A 15,363-nucleotide genomic window follows, 5' to 3' on the forward strand; every position below is an offset into this window, starting at 1 on the left:
TGCTGCCTGTTGGCAGAGGGACGTGCCCAAGGCACTGGCTGACACTATCCAGAAGTTGGGTTTTATTTTTATTAAAAGATTTTAACTGCTTTTAATGAAAAGTCAGTTGTGCCTTTATATATATATATATATATATAATTTCAAAGCTCCTCAACGTTTCTGAACAAGCTTCGACACCGTGGTAGTCTCATGTCTAAAGCAGCTTGGTTTCTTCTGTAGCTGTGTTTGCCTTCCTAAGGCTAGGCTTCCGAGCAGAAGGCAAACCTGATGGTAGGTGAGGTACAGTAATGCAAACTGCAGTGTGCTACCGGCTTTAAACGTTTAAGGCCTGCAGTCTTGCTGTGGTTTTTTTGATGCTGTGAGCACGGTTCTGCAAATGGGCAAATAGTTTTAAGGAGCGTGCAGACTGAATTAATGAAAAACGTGTTTGAAAAAGATCTGTGGAGAAATAGCTCTGCGTAAAACAGGAGGACTCCTACTGTCTTCTCAGTAATGCAGTTCCGAGGCTTTCCTTAAGTCTTCTGTTGCTTCTCAACATCAACATTTACAGTTTAATGCCGACAATTTAATGCTGGCAATTTATTAAGTGCAGAGTGACTGAAGTAATAACATGGTGCCTGCTGATACTAGCAGAATTTTCTTTTTTAGCCAAAGAGAGAGGGGTGTGAAGGGAGAAAGTATTTAAAAATTCTTTTAGATCTGTTGAAGTGTCTTATTTTGAACCAAAATAAAATATTTAAGTGTAAGGTTTTTTTTCCTGTCTTTTAGTAACTTGAAGGTGGTTTTTAAACAAAAAAGTAGTTGTGAATTGAAAGATTTACATATTTCATTTTAGAATGTTAAAGAGAACGGTTCTTTGAATTTTATGATAGTTTTTCCAGAGAATGCAGTTTTGTCTGTGTTGCAGCAATATCCTAAGCAGCTGCCTGCTGTCCCTGGCTTCACATCCTCGTCTGCACCGTGGCAGTTTTAGCTTCTTGAAGTGATGTGGTAAACTAGGCAGAGGAGCTGTTCCAGATGGAAAAATAACCAGAATAACTGTTTTGTCTGTTACTGGGTTATCTTGCAGCAGGATCCATTTCCTCATGAGGCTGCACAAATGCTTGGCTGCTATGTTGCTGGACATAGGGTAGGGGAATGTGATCCATAGTGGTGCCACAAGTGTAAAACGATGTGAAGCTAAATGTGTTAATAAATTTAAGTATCGGGTACCAGTAGATTCAAACTCTCTTAGTCTAGGTAGTAACCCAGTGCGGGGATACTTTAAAAGTTCTAAGTTCCTAGATTTAAACACAGTTTATTTGTGGAGGACATAAAGTTGTTTACATGATTTTTTTGCGATGAAGAAACCATAAATAATCAAGAGTTTTAAACAGTACCTTAGCCCTTCTCAAAAGTGAAAAGGTACACGTTTGGCATGTACTTAACATACTTAGTTTGTACTCAGTTAGGCCTAGACAGTTATAACTGAGGGGTTTTTCTTTTTTGTAGGCTTACAAAATTCAGCCTTGGACACTCTTTGTAAGTTCTGAAGTTCCATGTATTTATTTGGGTTTTTTGAACTTTGTATTTCGACTAGTAAAATACAGAAACTCTTCAGCACAAGCAGCGTGCTTTCTGCTGAGAAAGATGGATCTACTGCTTCCAAAGACAGCACTGCTGAAGTGGCATCAAAGAGTCAGGAGGGTATGCCAGAAACACCGAAGCAGAAGTTGTTAGACCTTATTGGTAATATGAAAGTAGAAGTGAGCTACAGGAAGAAACTTCAACAGTTAAAAACACGTGAGATCAAAAAGCAAGCTACAAACAAGCTGGAAGGCCCGGACAGTGAAGGTAGCATGCTTCAGAAGGCTACAGAAGACACCCAGCGGTAAAGTATAACAAAGTTTTCTTAGCCTGTTTTCTCCTTTTTTCCAAGTTGTTTTTTTTCATTATCTAGGACAAAAGAAAGCATCAAATGCCATTTCCAAGTGTGGAAAGTGTCTTGCAAGGGAATGTAGTGTAGATGTAGATTGGAGGAAGTCACAGGCGAGAACCTGGGTAAAATATGTTTTGTGTTTTCTGTAATATAGAAATCTATAATCTACCCTTTTTTGCATTGAGACTCTTGAAAGGTAGCACTAGCAGCTGCCTGTGGGAAGTTATTTTAATGGGAGGGGGAGTATATTGTTCAGATAAAATACAATAAAGCTGAGGAAAAATTAAAAAAAAAAAAAGCCAAACCCAGAACTAAGAATTGCATCGTGATTGTTGAGACTCACAATAGCTACCCACCATCATGTTTATAATCTTGTAGGTCTGTGCTGCCTGTGGTCTTTGGCCACTTGAGTACAACAGCTTGTCAGTGTCATTTAGCAGCTGATCATTAGGGTGATGTAGGGTAAACGTAGCCTTCCCTCTGGCCACCTGCACCCCCATTTGGGATAATGTGTAACTGTAACTTCTGAGTTATTAAGGCATAAAATGACAGTATGGAAATGACAATTTAAATATGTGAAGGCTTTTATTTTTTCATATTTCCATATCTGTTGTTTCTCTTACAGAGGCAAGCCTTTAAATCCAGAATTGGTGGAGGCTGTTTCTGCAGTCGCATCTTCCCTACCAGTTAACAAGAAACAGACAGAATCAGAACTACTCGCACAACTAAGACGACATGAAGAAACCACAGATAAACAGAAAAGGGGAGGAACTATTAACATACGGTCTGTATATTGAATGTTATTTTCTGTAATGTTTGAAATTCTGATTTTGCAATGTCATCTTGAAGGTGACTGGGTTCTGTGTTGGAAAAATGGCCCTAAAAGATATATTTGGACAGGTTATACTTGGAATTAATAATGGGAACATCATTGGTCTGGTTATACCAAGCTCCCTAAATTTTGTCATCCTCATTCTAAAATGGTTTTGCAGAAATGGAATTGTTTTCCTGCCCAGGATCATTACTTTCTTGGACAGGCTAGCAAAATAACAGGTTTGGGTTTGTTTTTTTTTTTTTTTCCAAGCTTCTGAAATTCTCACACAATGGATGGATTTGTAAATGTTTCAGACGTTCTGTCTGGACTGGTGAATTTTCGTGACAGCTCTGCAGAACTGAACTAGAGCAGCTCTATTTATAGCCCCACCCTTCCTTTCAAAACTTTCCAGTCAACCCAAGAAACTCATCTCTTGGCTTAACTCCGTTTCCAGTGTGGCTTTCAAGCAGATGAGAAACATTTGTTTGGAAACAGAAACAGTTGCGCGTACTGCTCTTTTGGATGATGGCTGAAGACAGATTTTGCGTTCTCTTTTTTTGTTTTTTTTTTCAGCTAGTATTCTGATAACTACTCCAAAAATAAGGCATTAAGTCCAGGTGAAATGCTGAACTAAACAGAAAATTGGATCGTCAGCAAAACAAGAATGTGAAACCTTTGTTTATGGCTGTTTGTGGTGTGAACTGCAAGCTGCTTATCATCTTAGTTTTAACTTATTCTGTGAAAATGAGTATGTCCCAAACCAGGATTTAAGTTTGACCCATAAATTATTATTTGTAGGTTGCTCTAGGATCTAGTAAAGGATCTGCTTTGTACGTTAATCGATGAACTGCAGAGCAGCCCAACAAACTAGTGATGTTTTCGGCTGATGTCTGTCCTTCATGTGAGTGAAAACTAAGGAGGAACATGACAAATGCTTGCAAATAGATTGAGTTAGATGGCTGCAAATAGATTAGGAAGCACAGTGCTCAGTGAATAACTTTGTTAAACAAAGTGCATGTTCTTCAGAGGTTGTGAAGGGAAAAGGGAGAAACTGTGCAAGTTTCCCTTTTAACCTGTGTTCATGATTCTCTCTACCAAGAGTGCTAATGGTGGTTGTGGAGAGCAGAATGAAATTCTCTCCAAATGTGTGAAGTCTGTGCTATTTGAGGAGGAAGTATGGTTTTAGGTAGTACATGCAAGCATCTCCAAAGGCTGTGTGTGAGTGCTGTTTTCACAATGTCCTCTCATCCAGAATATAAGAGATCTTGAGAACTTGACAGAAGCTTATGTCTCCATAGGCTTTTAAAGCCAAAATGAGTTGCTTTAAAGATTAGCCGTCTGGCTGTTCTACGTAAAATTGATGTGTTTCTGCAATTTTTTTGGTTTTGTGTGCAGTATTACCAATGTAAGGAGGATAAATAAGGAATATTTTATATAAATAATACTTTAATTAAACTGTTAATTACCAGTGAGGTTGTTCCATCTCTGTTCACCGGTGTTTTTAGAAGAGCAGAGCACACAGATGTCTTAATAATGGCATAAGCTGTGGGTAGCCAACTTAATTGTAATTGGAGCCTACTCCAGTTCCTGGTGAGATGTTAGAGGACCATACTGATACTGACTGAGCTAATACAGGCAGTGTCTAACCTCACATGGGCCTGCATGTATTCCTTAAGGTATACAGAGTCTTCTCTAAGTGTGGTTGGTCTGCCTACTGGCAACAAGGGCTTGCTCTCCTCACCACCCATTGGACTTTCCCTGGAGCACTTACCCAGCTGTGGCTGCCGTGGAAGAAGGAAGGCATCTAAGGAAGTTGCAGTCTAAGCAGAAAGGCTTTTTTTCTATTGAGAGTTTAAAATCTTCAGAAATTTAACAGCTGAAGTCCTGGAAACTATGTAGTGCCTCTATATGGTTGGTCGATGGGTTAGGATGTGCTATTACAATATTTTATAACATGCTTGTGGATGAATTGCTATGGTTAGAAAAATGCATTTTTCTCAACCAAAACTAGCCTTTTTGGTTGGCTAGGAATGTCATACCTGGCTTGCTCTGATTTGGATTGGCAAGTTCTAATCCTTGAGGCAGCTATGAGAACTAGCTTGCTTGTACCTAACATATGTTAATGTTTTTTTTTTTTTTTAAGTGCTGAAAAGAGTCATAGAATAGTTTGGGTTGGAAGGGACATTTAGAGGTCACCTAGTCCAGCTCCCCTGCAGTGAGCAGAGACGTATTCAGCTGGATTAGGTTGTTCAGAGCCCTGTCCAACCTGACCTTGAATGTTTCTAGGGATGGGGCATCCACCACCTCTCTGAGCAACCCCTTCCAGTGGTTCACGACCCTCATTGTAAAAAAAATTCTTCCTTATATCAAGTCTGACTCTACCCTCTTTTAGTTTAAAACCATTACCCCTTGTCCTATTGCAACAGGACCTACTAAAAAGTCTGTCCCCATCTTTCTTATAAGCCCGCTTTAAATATTGAAAGGCCACAATAAGGTCTCTGTGGAGCCTTCTCCAGGCTGAACAACCCCAGCTCTCCCAGCCTTTCTTCATCGGAGAGATGTTCCAGACCTCTGACCGTTTTTGTGGCCCTCCTCTGGACCTGCTCCAACGGGTCCATGTCTTTTCTGTGCTGAGGGCTCCAGAGCTGGATGCAGTACTCCATGTGGGATCTTAACATAACGGAGTAGAGGGGCAAAATCTCCTCCCTCGACCTGCTGGCCACACTGCTTTTGAGGAAGCCAGGTGGCTTCTGGGCTGCAAGTGCACTTTGCTGGCTCATGTCCAGTTTTTCATCCCACAGTAGCCCCAAGTCCCTCTTGGCAGGGCTGCTCTCAATCCCTTCATCCCCCAGCCTGTATTGATAGCAGGGGTTGCCCTGACCCAGGTGCAGGACCCTGCACTTGGCCTTGTTAAGCCTCATGAGGTTCACATGGGCCCGCTTCTTGAGCTTGTTCAGGTCCCTCTGGATGTCATCCTGTCCCTCAGGCGTGTCAGCTGTACCACTCAGCTTGGTGTTGTTTGCAAACTTGCTGGGGCTGCACTTGATCCCACTCTGTCATTGATGAAGATATTAAACAGTAATAGTTCCAGTTTCTTCCTTAATACTCAGGTAACAGTTTGAAACTCTGTCAATGGATGAATTTTCTAGGAAGACCAGCAACTCCTGCTGGTTTTCATAACTAAAAATTTGTTTAATAGTAATGGTTCACAGTTAGACTCTGAGATGAGTTTGGTACTTTTGGCTTTCTGAGCAGTGTTAAAACTGTTGGTTTTTAGAAGTCCAGCAGAAGGCACTAAAAAGCTTTTAATATACTAGAAAACAATTGCTTTTATTGATACATGATTATTTTGTGTTGATTTTTATTTGACAAGAGAATATGGGCAGTTTAACCTTTTTTTTTTCTGTAAAGGTTTTGTGTTCAATATCCCGACACATTTTAAAAGCCAATATACATTCCTCCATTATTTAAAACTATTTAAAAAGAACTATTTCAGAAGTTGTAGAGTCACATAATACTCAACTGCATAAAATTGGGATACTGGTATTGAGATTTGTGAGGGTACAAAATAAATTGTACGTTGTCCGGATCTTTTGGCTCGTACTAATTTTTTTTTCAGGATTGTAGCATGGCCTCCAGAGGTCACTGTTGTATACAGTTTTCTCATAGTATTGTTTTGTAGACAGTATGAATACAGCGTGTTCACTAGGAAGGGAAAATATTAAGGATACAGGAATTTATTTTTCTCAGTGTGGGATGAAGTTTCACTCAATGGAAATTGCAACAGCACTATACCAAAATAGAATCAGCAGCACTACAAGTTGAAATTTCAGCTTCTGTTTGGGGTGAAGAAGTAAAATAATTCAGAGTTTAGGCTAAAGTGTATCCAAAGCTCCTTGGGTCTCTGTTTTTAGTGTTATAACTATTGATTGGTGGTCAGGGAGGAGAGAGAATCTGTGCTTCTTACAGAAGCTCTACCTCTTCCCATCTCTGGAAGGCAGAAGTATGTAGGAGCTTATTTTTTTAACCTCATGTTGTGACATGAGGTAATATCGTGTAATATCAAACAACTGTAGGTACAGTGGGGTTGGAAGTATGAATTTGCAATCTGATGTTTTTCATTACAAAATACATTAAAAACATCTTTGTGGTTGTAGTTTTTGTTAATACAGGGGCACTTTTAATGATGGAGTGATGAATGTTGCTGCCAGAAATGTTCATATACCAATGATGGGGTGACATTAGGACTTTCCAGTGAGAGTATGATACCATTGAATTGCACGTTCTGATAGCTTGGTAGCATAGTTGGTCCAGACCTACTGTGCAAAACCACAAATAACTCAAGATTGGCTGTGAGAAGAGCTTCTCCAAGGAAGCCTGATCCCATGTAGCACAGGAGCACTCCAGCCTTGTAGGTTGCAGCCAAGCCAAGCAGTTGGGCTGGGCTGTGTGTGACTTGACCTTAGGAATTATGTCCCCGTGACCCTCAGAAGTGTGTCAAGCCTCTGGCCCAGCACCAGCTCACTAATGTTAGTAGGCACTTCATAGCATAATTTCTAGTGTGAGATACGCAACTAATCTGAGATTGTTGTTTTTTTTTTTTTAAGCTTAAAATTGAATTATATAAAACTCGTTTTCAGGCGCCTTTATTTCAGAGTAGGTACTTGAAGTGCTATGCTATGCTTCTGCCATTCAAAACCACATCTAAGACCGAAGAGAAAATCCTACTGTGTTGCTGTGGCAATTAGCTTTTACAATTTTCCACAAGTATTCATTTCTTTTTAATAAAACCTCATTTGACTTAACCTACCAGAACCATAGTTTGAACTTCATTCAGATTTTTATAAAAAAATATGCAGTATTTTTGACTTGGCCTATTTTTGTTTTTTGAGACCATCTTTTTCTCTTAAAACTTGAGTGCTGTAATTTTGGATGGCTCTGTGTTACTGGAAGCAGTTGGAAGGAGAGGATAGCTGTGAGGAAGAATTATCAGCTTGGTCTTTATCAACCAACAGACTTACCAGTTAAGGGGACTAATTGGCAAAGGCAGAAAGGTGATGTGTTTTGCCTGTTGTGTTCAGAATGAACTGCAAACAGTGCTGGAAGAGATCAGAGCGTTTGTTCTTCACGTATGATTTTGACTACAGAATTATGAAGGAAGATGTGGTCTGTTAATGCCCTAATATGATTATGCAATGCAACAGATTGCAGTGGATCAGGAAGGGTGACCTACTTATTAAGGTTGGCATGATTGACCCATGTCAGCTGATGTGTGAATGCAAGCTTCCTTTTGATTTGCAGCAGCACAGCTCTGTCCCTGTGGGCAGTGTTGGTTCCTGTCCAAAAAACTGGTGATTTTTACCTCCCTATTTCAGCATATTCCTTGTATCCAGAGAAATTCCTCATTTACTTAAGCAAAACACACCTAGCGCATTCTGTGAATACTGGTATGCAGATACGTGAAATTTTTATTTAAGTTGGAAACTAAATAATTTCAAAGAAAGCATTTGCTGTAGATTTAGTGGGCTAAAATAGCACTTTTCATTTAATCTACATAGAATGTAACAACTAAGGCAGTTTAAAAAGTAAGACTTGAATGATGACTAAAAATGGGTGTATTTTGTGAGGAATATACAATTCTGTCTTATAGGGGCTTATAAAAACAATTGAGAGTCGAGTTTCTGGTTAATACATATGATAAACTTCCTTGCTTTGTTGATTTGTTGAGTTTTTACATTCATGTTTTTAATTTCAGCAACGTTATTTCAGAAATGGCAGTTAAAAGGCAGTCCCCAGCTCAGAGAGGTGCGAGGAGATCCAATCGCATTTCCTTGGACTTGGATGAGGATGGTCAAACAATCAATCCTGAAAGATTGTCTTTTGACTCCAGAAGGTATTTTTGTTGTGTTCCCTTCCAATAGAAGGAGCATGCAAAAAATTACTAATGTATTATATTTTAGATTTAGTTGTAAATATCCATGTTACCATGATACTTCAGAGCTTAAAGAAAGTACTGAAGTATTTTTCCAAAACAGTGCTGTTAGTGTTGAAATAAACTTCTGTGAGAAAACATCAGTTAATGTTAGCCAGCTATCGAATAATGTGTCCTTTTAGTATTAAATTTTAGATAACTGAAAATACTTGGTGCTGAAATGTAATTGTGTTTGTTTTAACTGGTTTAAATTCTCACCTATGCATGATACAATTTTATATCACTTTCTTAACTTTTTGGGAAATGGAGGCTTTGAAGGCTTACTTTCATCCAATGGAAAACTTCGATAAACATTCTATGTTTAGAAAAGTTTCAGTCATTCTGTTGGGGTTTTAAAGAGATTTTAAAGTTCGGGGGTTTTTGCCACTTTGCAGCTGAGAAGTCATTCGGTAATTGATCTCTCTGTTGTCTGTGACATTATAATTGTCTATGAAATGAGCTTTATAATTTACATGATGATTTCAGGGTACTCCTTACATTTATCTTGCTGCTGGTTATGTGGCCAGTCTATTTCTTAATGAGCTACGGCGTGCTCTTAAAGTTTCTTTTTTTACTCCTGTAAGTTATGCTTTCTTGCCTGACATTTTCCCATGGCAGCTCATCATTGCATTCCTTCTCAGTATATTCCTCCTCTAGCAGTTCAGTTTTTAGTACGATTAACTTCTCTAATAATTAATTTAATTTGCAAATTAATCCCCTTTTCTTGGGGTTACGGGCTGGAATTTGAGGGAGTCATTTGTGTTTAGATAGACAATGCTGAAGGCAGAATTTGGATAACTAAGAAACAAAAAAGCGTAAATTTATGGGTGAGTAGATGTACGATATTCTGCCCTCTTTGGCAGAGACATCTATTTTAGTATGTCATAAACAGAGAGTTGTGGCTTCCCATAAGGAACAAATCATAACATACACATTGAGTCGTGTAGATCATGCAAAAACCTCAAAGAGGTAGCTATAGCCAGTCATTAGAAGAACTTAGCCTGCTTGCTGAAAAGCTTCTGAGTAAGTTCCTTGTTCTTGAACTACCAAACTGTTAAGGTGTGTCGGGGGAGGTATCTCTTGGGCCTCTTCAGTGTTGTAAGGCCAGCGAGCAGTGTTTTCTTTTTCTGATGCAAAGCTTGTAGGAAGTGCCATTGGGGCTTCTTGCAATGGAAATTGAAGGGAAGTGGAACAAGGTTCTAGACCAAGCCCTCTTGACCTGGATATTTCTGTCCTGGGATTTTCATTCAGCTATAAACTGCCCATTTGAGGAGCAAGGGAACTGACTTCCTTATCAGTTGCTGAATAGCTCTATAGATATTTTTAATCTGGGGATAATTATCAGACAGAGTTGGTAGTCATGTGAAAGTAATTCTGTTATTAGGCTATGATTCTTGACTGACTATGAGAAATACTTTATTTAAGCTGTTGGATTAAAAGTTTTTCAAAGTTTGAAGGAATAGAAATAATATGATCTAGAAATATAAATTGAAAGCCTAAGCTATTACGTGCTTGTACAGTGTATATTTTTTTTATATTTTTGCCAAAATTTTAACATGCTGTAAAGTGAATTTCCCTTATGTTTGAGAACACTTACTAAATTTATGATACCTGAGAAGCTGTCTCGCCCTCTTTGTGTGATGAAACTATACTTGGTGTATAACTTCAGGAACAGTATCTTAAAATAGTTTTTAAAATCCCTGTAATGAGCAAACTGTCTGCAGTTTCAGTCCTAAGTTTCCTCCTGCATCCCTGAAAATCTAATTGGTATACTTATCTATTGATAATATGAAAAGAATGGGTTAGAACGGGAAAGAATATCCAAGTTCAAATTGAGTTAGTAGATTTCAATGAAATGAGTGATGTTGCTTAATAGTAATTTGAACTAGTAATTTTAAAATAAATGTTCTTCCAAGTCATGCTTGTATCTTCGGCCAGTGTTATTGGGAGTTACACACAGATAGGAAAATGTAATCCTAAATCAACATTCTTTTGAGGCTTAGTAATTAGATTGCTCTGTGCTGAAATAGATCCAGGGTGGTTACATCAGTAAAATGTAATATGACAAGAGCAGGTTTGCAGAAGTAGTTGTGGCCATCGGAAATCTACAGCAAATCCAGAGAGGTGAAACGTTAAGGTCAGGAAGGGCAAGTATTGCCAGGGTAACAATGAATATGTGATAACATAAAGTAGGAACTACTAGAATTTCAGTGGAAACTTCTATGGTTAAAAGAATCATTTGTTCTGAAGTTAAGTACGTCCTACAGTGAAGGCATTGGGTTTTCTTTGTTTCCGTGTATAAGACAATTTAATTTGATTATTTGTTGAACTCCTGGATTTTTTTAAAAAAATGTTTAGTATAGGCTTATGCTAAAGGTAAATAGGATTAAAAATAGATGGTCAGAGTGAAATATTTTTGTATTGAGAAGAGAGAGCATCAGGGCGATGCTGTTCAAAATATATCATACAGATACACTTTGAGTGTTTGCCATGTGGCAAAGAAGGTGGCTGTGTAATCTTCCAAAAAGGCTATTTATGTCATAAAGCAGGAATTGTTTGATTTAGCTGTTGCCTTTTCTCTTCCTGAATTGTGCAATATTTTTTACAGGGAAAAAACCCAAATCACCAGATTCACTTTTTAGTTGCAACGCTGCAAAATTGCCCGAGTACTGTGGCTTGATACTGTTTAGCTTCATTCAGATTCCTAAATATTTCAGTAAAAAATGACTACAAATATAATGTTTGATTTATGCTCATTCTTTCACATGGAAATGTTTTGGGAAGCTCTGTTACAGACGAATAATAAAGTCATAAACACTTTCTCTGGTTAAAAGCCTGAGGATTTAGTGACAGTCCCTATCTTTTTTTTTTTCTTTTTTTTTTTTCCCTCCAGAGATCTGTTAGTTCACGAGAATATTTTGTGCTTTTAAATTTGTTATCTGGCAGTGTTATGAAGTGTTGTGAAATACTAAATATCATTTTTCTTTCTGTTTATAGAAGTCTCAAAGTAGGAAGGAGGCTTAATATATTCACTAAGGCTTCTACAGAAACAGAAAACGCACTGAAAACAGGTTAGTGGAAATTCAATAATGAAAAACCCTGTGAAGCCAAGTTCTGAATTTTTAGAATATCAAGAGATTCACTGTTATGAAGGAGACTTATGACCTGTTAACTTCCTGCTTTCAGACGTGTAAAAGAATGAATAATGTAACTTTGATTTTTGGTAAGCAAAACTTCCATGCAGTGTAATAGATTAATGTTTTCTGTACTAATCAGGACATTCTGTTACTGAACTTGAAGGGTAAAACTGGCTTTTTGTCACTGAGGCCAGTCTGTCTTCTGTGAGTGTAAAACCAGCCTGGAGAGTGGGTATGTTGGCTCCAGTAGCTTATTTGGTCAAGTTGCAAACTCGCTGCATTCATTTTGTGGCAAAAAACACAAGGCTGTGATCCCAGGGAAACAAGTGTGCTCTACAGGTGGCTAAGCATAAGCAGGATAGGAAAAAACCAAGACCACACATGCGATTGCTTTGTGGCCTTCTCTTGTTTAATGTTGTACATGTATCTTGAAAGATCCTATAAGTGGCTGACAAATGATGCCTTGCTTTACCTAGTGTAAAGCTCTTCATGTATGTTTTGAATCACAGAATTGTAGAATGGTTTGGGCTGGAAAGGACCTTTAAAAGGTTATCTAGTCCAACCCCGCTGCAGTGAGCAGGGACGTCTTCAAGTAGATCAAGTTGCTCAGAGTCCTGTCCAGCTTGACCTTGAATATTTCCAGGGATGGGGCATCCACCACCTCTCTGGGCAACCCCTTCCAGTGGTTCACGACCCTCATTGTAAAAAAAATTCTTCCTTACAGCAAGTCTGAATCTACCCTCTTTTAGTTTAAAACCCCTTGTCCTATTGCAACAGGACCTACTAAAAAGTCTGTCCCCATCTTTCTTATAAGCCCGCTTTAAATATTGGAAGGCTGCAGTAAGGTCTCTGTGGAGCCTTCTCTTCTCCAGGCTGAACAACCCCAGCTCTCCCAGCCTTTCTTCATCGGAGAGGTGTTCCAGCCCTCTGACCATTTTTGTGGCCCTCCTCTGGACCTGCTCCCAACGGGTCCATGTCTTTTCTGTGCTGAGGGCTCCAGAGCTGGATGCAGTACTCCATGTGGGATCTTAACATAACAGAGTAGAGGGGCAAAATCTCCTCCCTCGACCTGCTGGCCACACTGCTTTTGAGGAAGCCAGGTGGCTTCTGGGCTGCAAGTGCACTTTGCTGGCTCATGTCCAGTTTTTCATCCCACAGTAGCCCCAAGTCCCTCTTGGCAGGGCTGCTCTCAATCCCTTCATCCCCCAGCCTGTATTGATAGCAGGGGTTGCCCTGACCCCGGGGCACGGCCCTGCACTTTGCCTTGTTAAGCCTCATGAGGTTCACATGGGCCCGCTTCTTGAGCTTGTTCAGGTCCCTCTGGATGTCATCCTGTCCCTCAGGCGTGTCAGCTGTACCACTCAGCTTGGTGTTGTTTGCAAACTTGCTGAGGCTGCATTTGATCCCACTCTCTATGTTGTTGAGGGAGATACTAAGCAGTATTAGTCCCTGTATGGACCCCTGAGGGACACCACTTGTCACTAATCTCCATCCAGACATTTAGCCATTGACCACTTCTCTCTGGGTGCGACCATCCAGCCGATTCCTTATCCACCAAACACACATGCCAAAATTCATGCATGATAAAACCAAAAAGCAATGGTAAGACAGCTATGACCCTCCTTCATATTCACTGGCACAGCTCTGCAGGAACAGTCTTAATGCCACATAAGGGGATAGCTTTCATGCATGAAAACTTAGCTTTATTACAGACTGGGTTTTGGCGAAGAGTGTGTGAATATGGGTGGGTCACGTAAAGAACTCCCTCACTTTTCGTTCTGAACGATGAAACCGCATTGTTAGCACTGATCTTTAATACGCTGATTTCCTTAAGCTATTTGAGGCCTTGTGGAAAAGAGACTTTATTCCAGCGTCGTGACTTAGAACTATATATAAAGCCAGCAGCTGCAGAAGAAGTAGGTATTCCTCTCCGATATCTTGGAAAATGATACATTTTTGTTTCCATTTCAAGAGTAGGGCTGTTAGTTTTTGCCATATTCTAGCTGAGTAGTTTTCTCCTTTTTTTACACTTGAAACTGCAGGGAGAAATTAATTTGTTTACTTAATTTCTTTAGTAAAATGTCAGATAGTGCTATTTGCATATTTCCAAGCAGCTGTGAGCTTTCTGAATGCAGCCATCTCTGTGGTGGACTATGAAAGTTGCTTATTAGAATGGAATTAAACTTGCTGTTTTTTAAAATTGGTCCATTTTATGTATAAAAACATAATGAATCATGCAGCATTTGTTTTTAGCTATCGTGACAAATGTAATGTTCAAGTAACTGGTGTTTGAATTGAATCAAATCTACTCAGGTAAAATGGTGAGAATTTAACCTTTCTGTTTTGTATGAGCACAGTGCGGATGCAATGGCACATAGTCATCCTAGATAAAAAGTTGAGCTACACAATTTGTGCACATTCCAGTTTTACGTTTAAAAAAAAAGCATAAGAGAGCAAGTGGAGTTTATTGGTTTTGTAATTACATATTAAGAAGTAAGCTTCTTTCAGCTTTTTATGTGGTGTTTCCTTGTTTGATTTCAGGTAGCCTTGAGGAAAGCTACAGTATATTATAAGTCAGGAAGCTTATTACCTGGCTTACTGACTATGCCTGATGACAAAAAAATTTTTTTGCATTGATCTTGGGAAATACCAGTGTGATACTTGATTCATTTGCTTTCACTTTCTTGGCTTATATTAGTGGAGAATAATGAGTTAAGATATTGTTTATACATCACAGAAAAGCAAGTTCTGTGTTATGTAGTGAATATTTATTTTGAAAACCTGAATGTTAACTGGAAAGTAAATTGACATCCTGAAAAACTACTCATAATTGTTAACAGCATATATCAGTATTCTGTTTCATAGAAGTGAAATATAACATTTATCACCTGTACTGGAAGCTTGAAAAAACAAGTTTCTGCTCTCTTCTGTCAGAAGATTTTTTTAGTAGGCATTATTAGAATGTATTCTTTAAGATGTGGACAGTAATTTCATTCTGGTATGGTTTCTCATGTTGTCTTTTATCTGTATTTTATTCCTGCCTCCAGCCCTCAAAACAAAGTAGGCAGCTAAGGAATATAGTTATGGAAATTTCCCTGCTAAGTATAAAAAAATTTGAAAAAGTATCTTCTGATTTAACACAAAAAATGAAAACACTTTTCAGTATGTAAAAATACTGTTTGCCCTTTCATTTTGTTTTTTCTTAAAGGAGGAGGGAGGGTTCTTGTTTTTTGTTTTTTTTTTTCTTTTTTTTGAAATCCAGTTGAGTTGTAAGCCACTGAGCCAAAGATGAAATTATATCTTAGTTTCAAATACTTACACATATGAGTACTAAAATAATAGCTGATTGGCCATGATCCACTTCAGATGGACTGTAACATTTGAATTCACATCAAGATCTCTGTTCCAAGGAGCTTAGGGTGAATTGATAACAGGGGGAGACAAGAAAACAAAGGGGAGCACGACTTAGGCCAGCTCATGAGGCAGCAGCCCAAGGCACTCCCAGCGGTTCCTCCCTGTCCTG

At 38.8% G+C, this 15,363-nt stretch overlaps 1 protein-coding gene across 1 annotated transcript in view; it reads left to right on the forward strand.

Moving 5' to 3' along the window:
• Nucleotides 1-1,506: 1,506 nt before the first annotated feature.
• MRPS31 (mitochondrial ribosomal protein S31) overlaps nt 1,507-15,363 on the forward strand; it is a 20,452-nt gene continuing 6,595 nt past the window's right edge. Inside the window, exons 1-4 of the mRNA XM_009642622.2 lie at nt 1,507-1,870; nt 2,544-2,702; nt 8,488-8,625; nt 11,701-11,774. Coding sequence (XP_009640917.2) covers nt 1,539-1,870; nt 2,544-2,702; nt 8,488-8,625; nt 11,701-11,774 — 703 coding nt within the window. The 5' untranslated portion in view covers nt 1,507-1,538. The remainder of the gene's footprint in view (nt 1,871-2,543; nt 2,703-8,487; nt 8,626-11,700; nt 11,775-15,363) is intronic.

This window comes from Egretta garzetta, unplaced genomic scaffold (genome assembly GCF_000687185.1).
Source record: "Egretta garzetta isolate BGI_Z169 unplaced genomic scaffold, ASM68718v1 scaffold377, whole genome shotgun sequence".
NCBI classification, from domain to species: domain Eukaryota; kingdom Metazoa; phylum Chordata; class Aves; order Pelecaniformes; family Ardeidae; genus Egretta; species Egretta garzetta.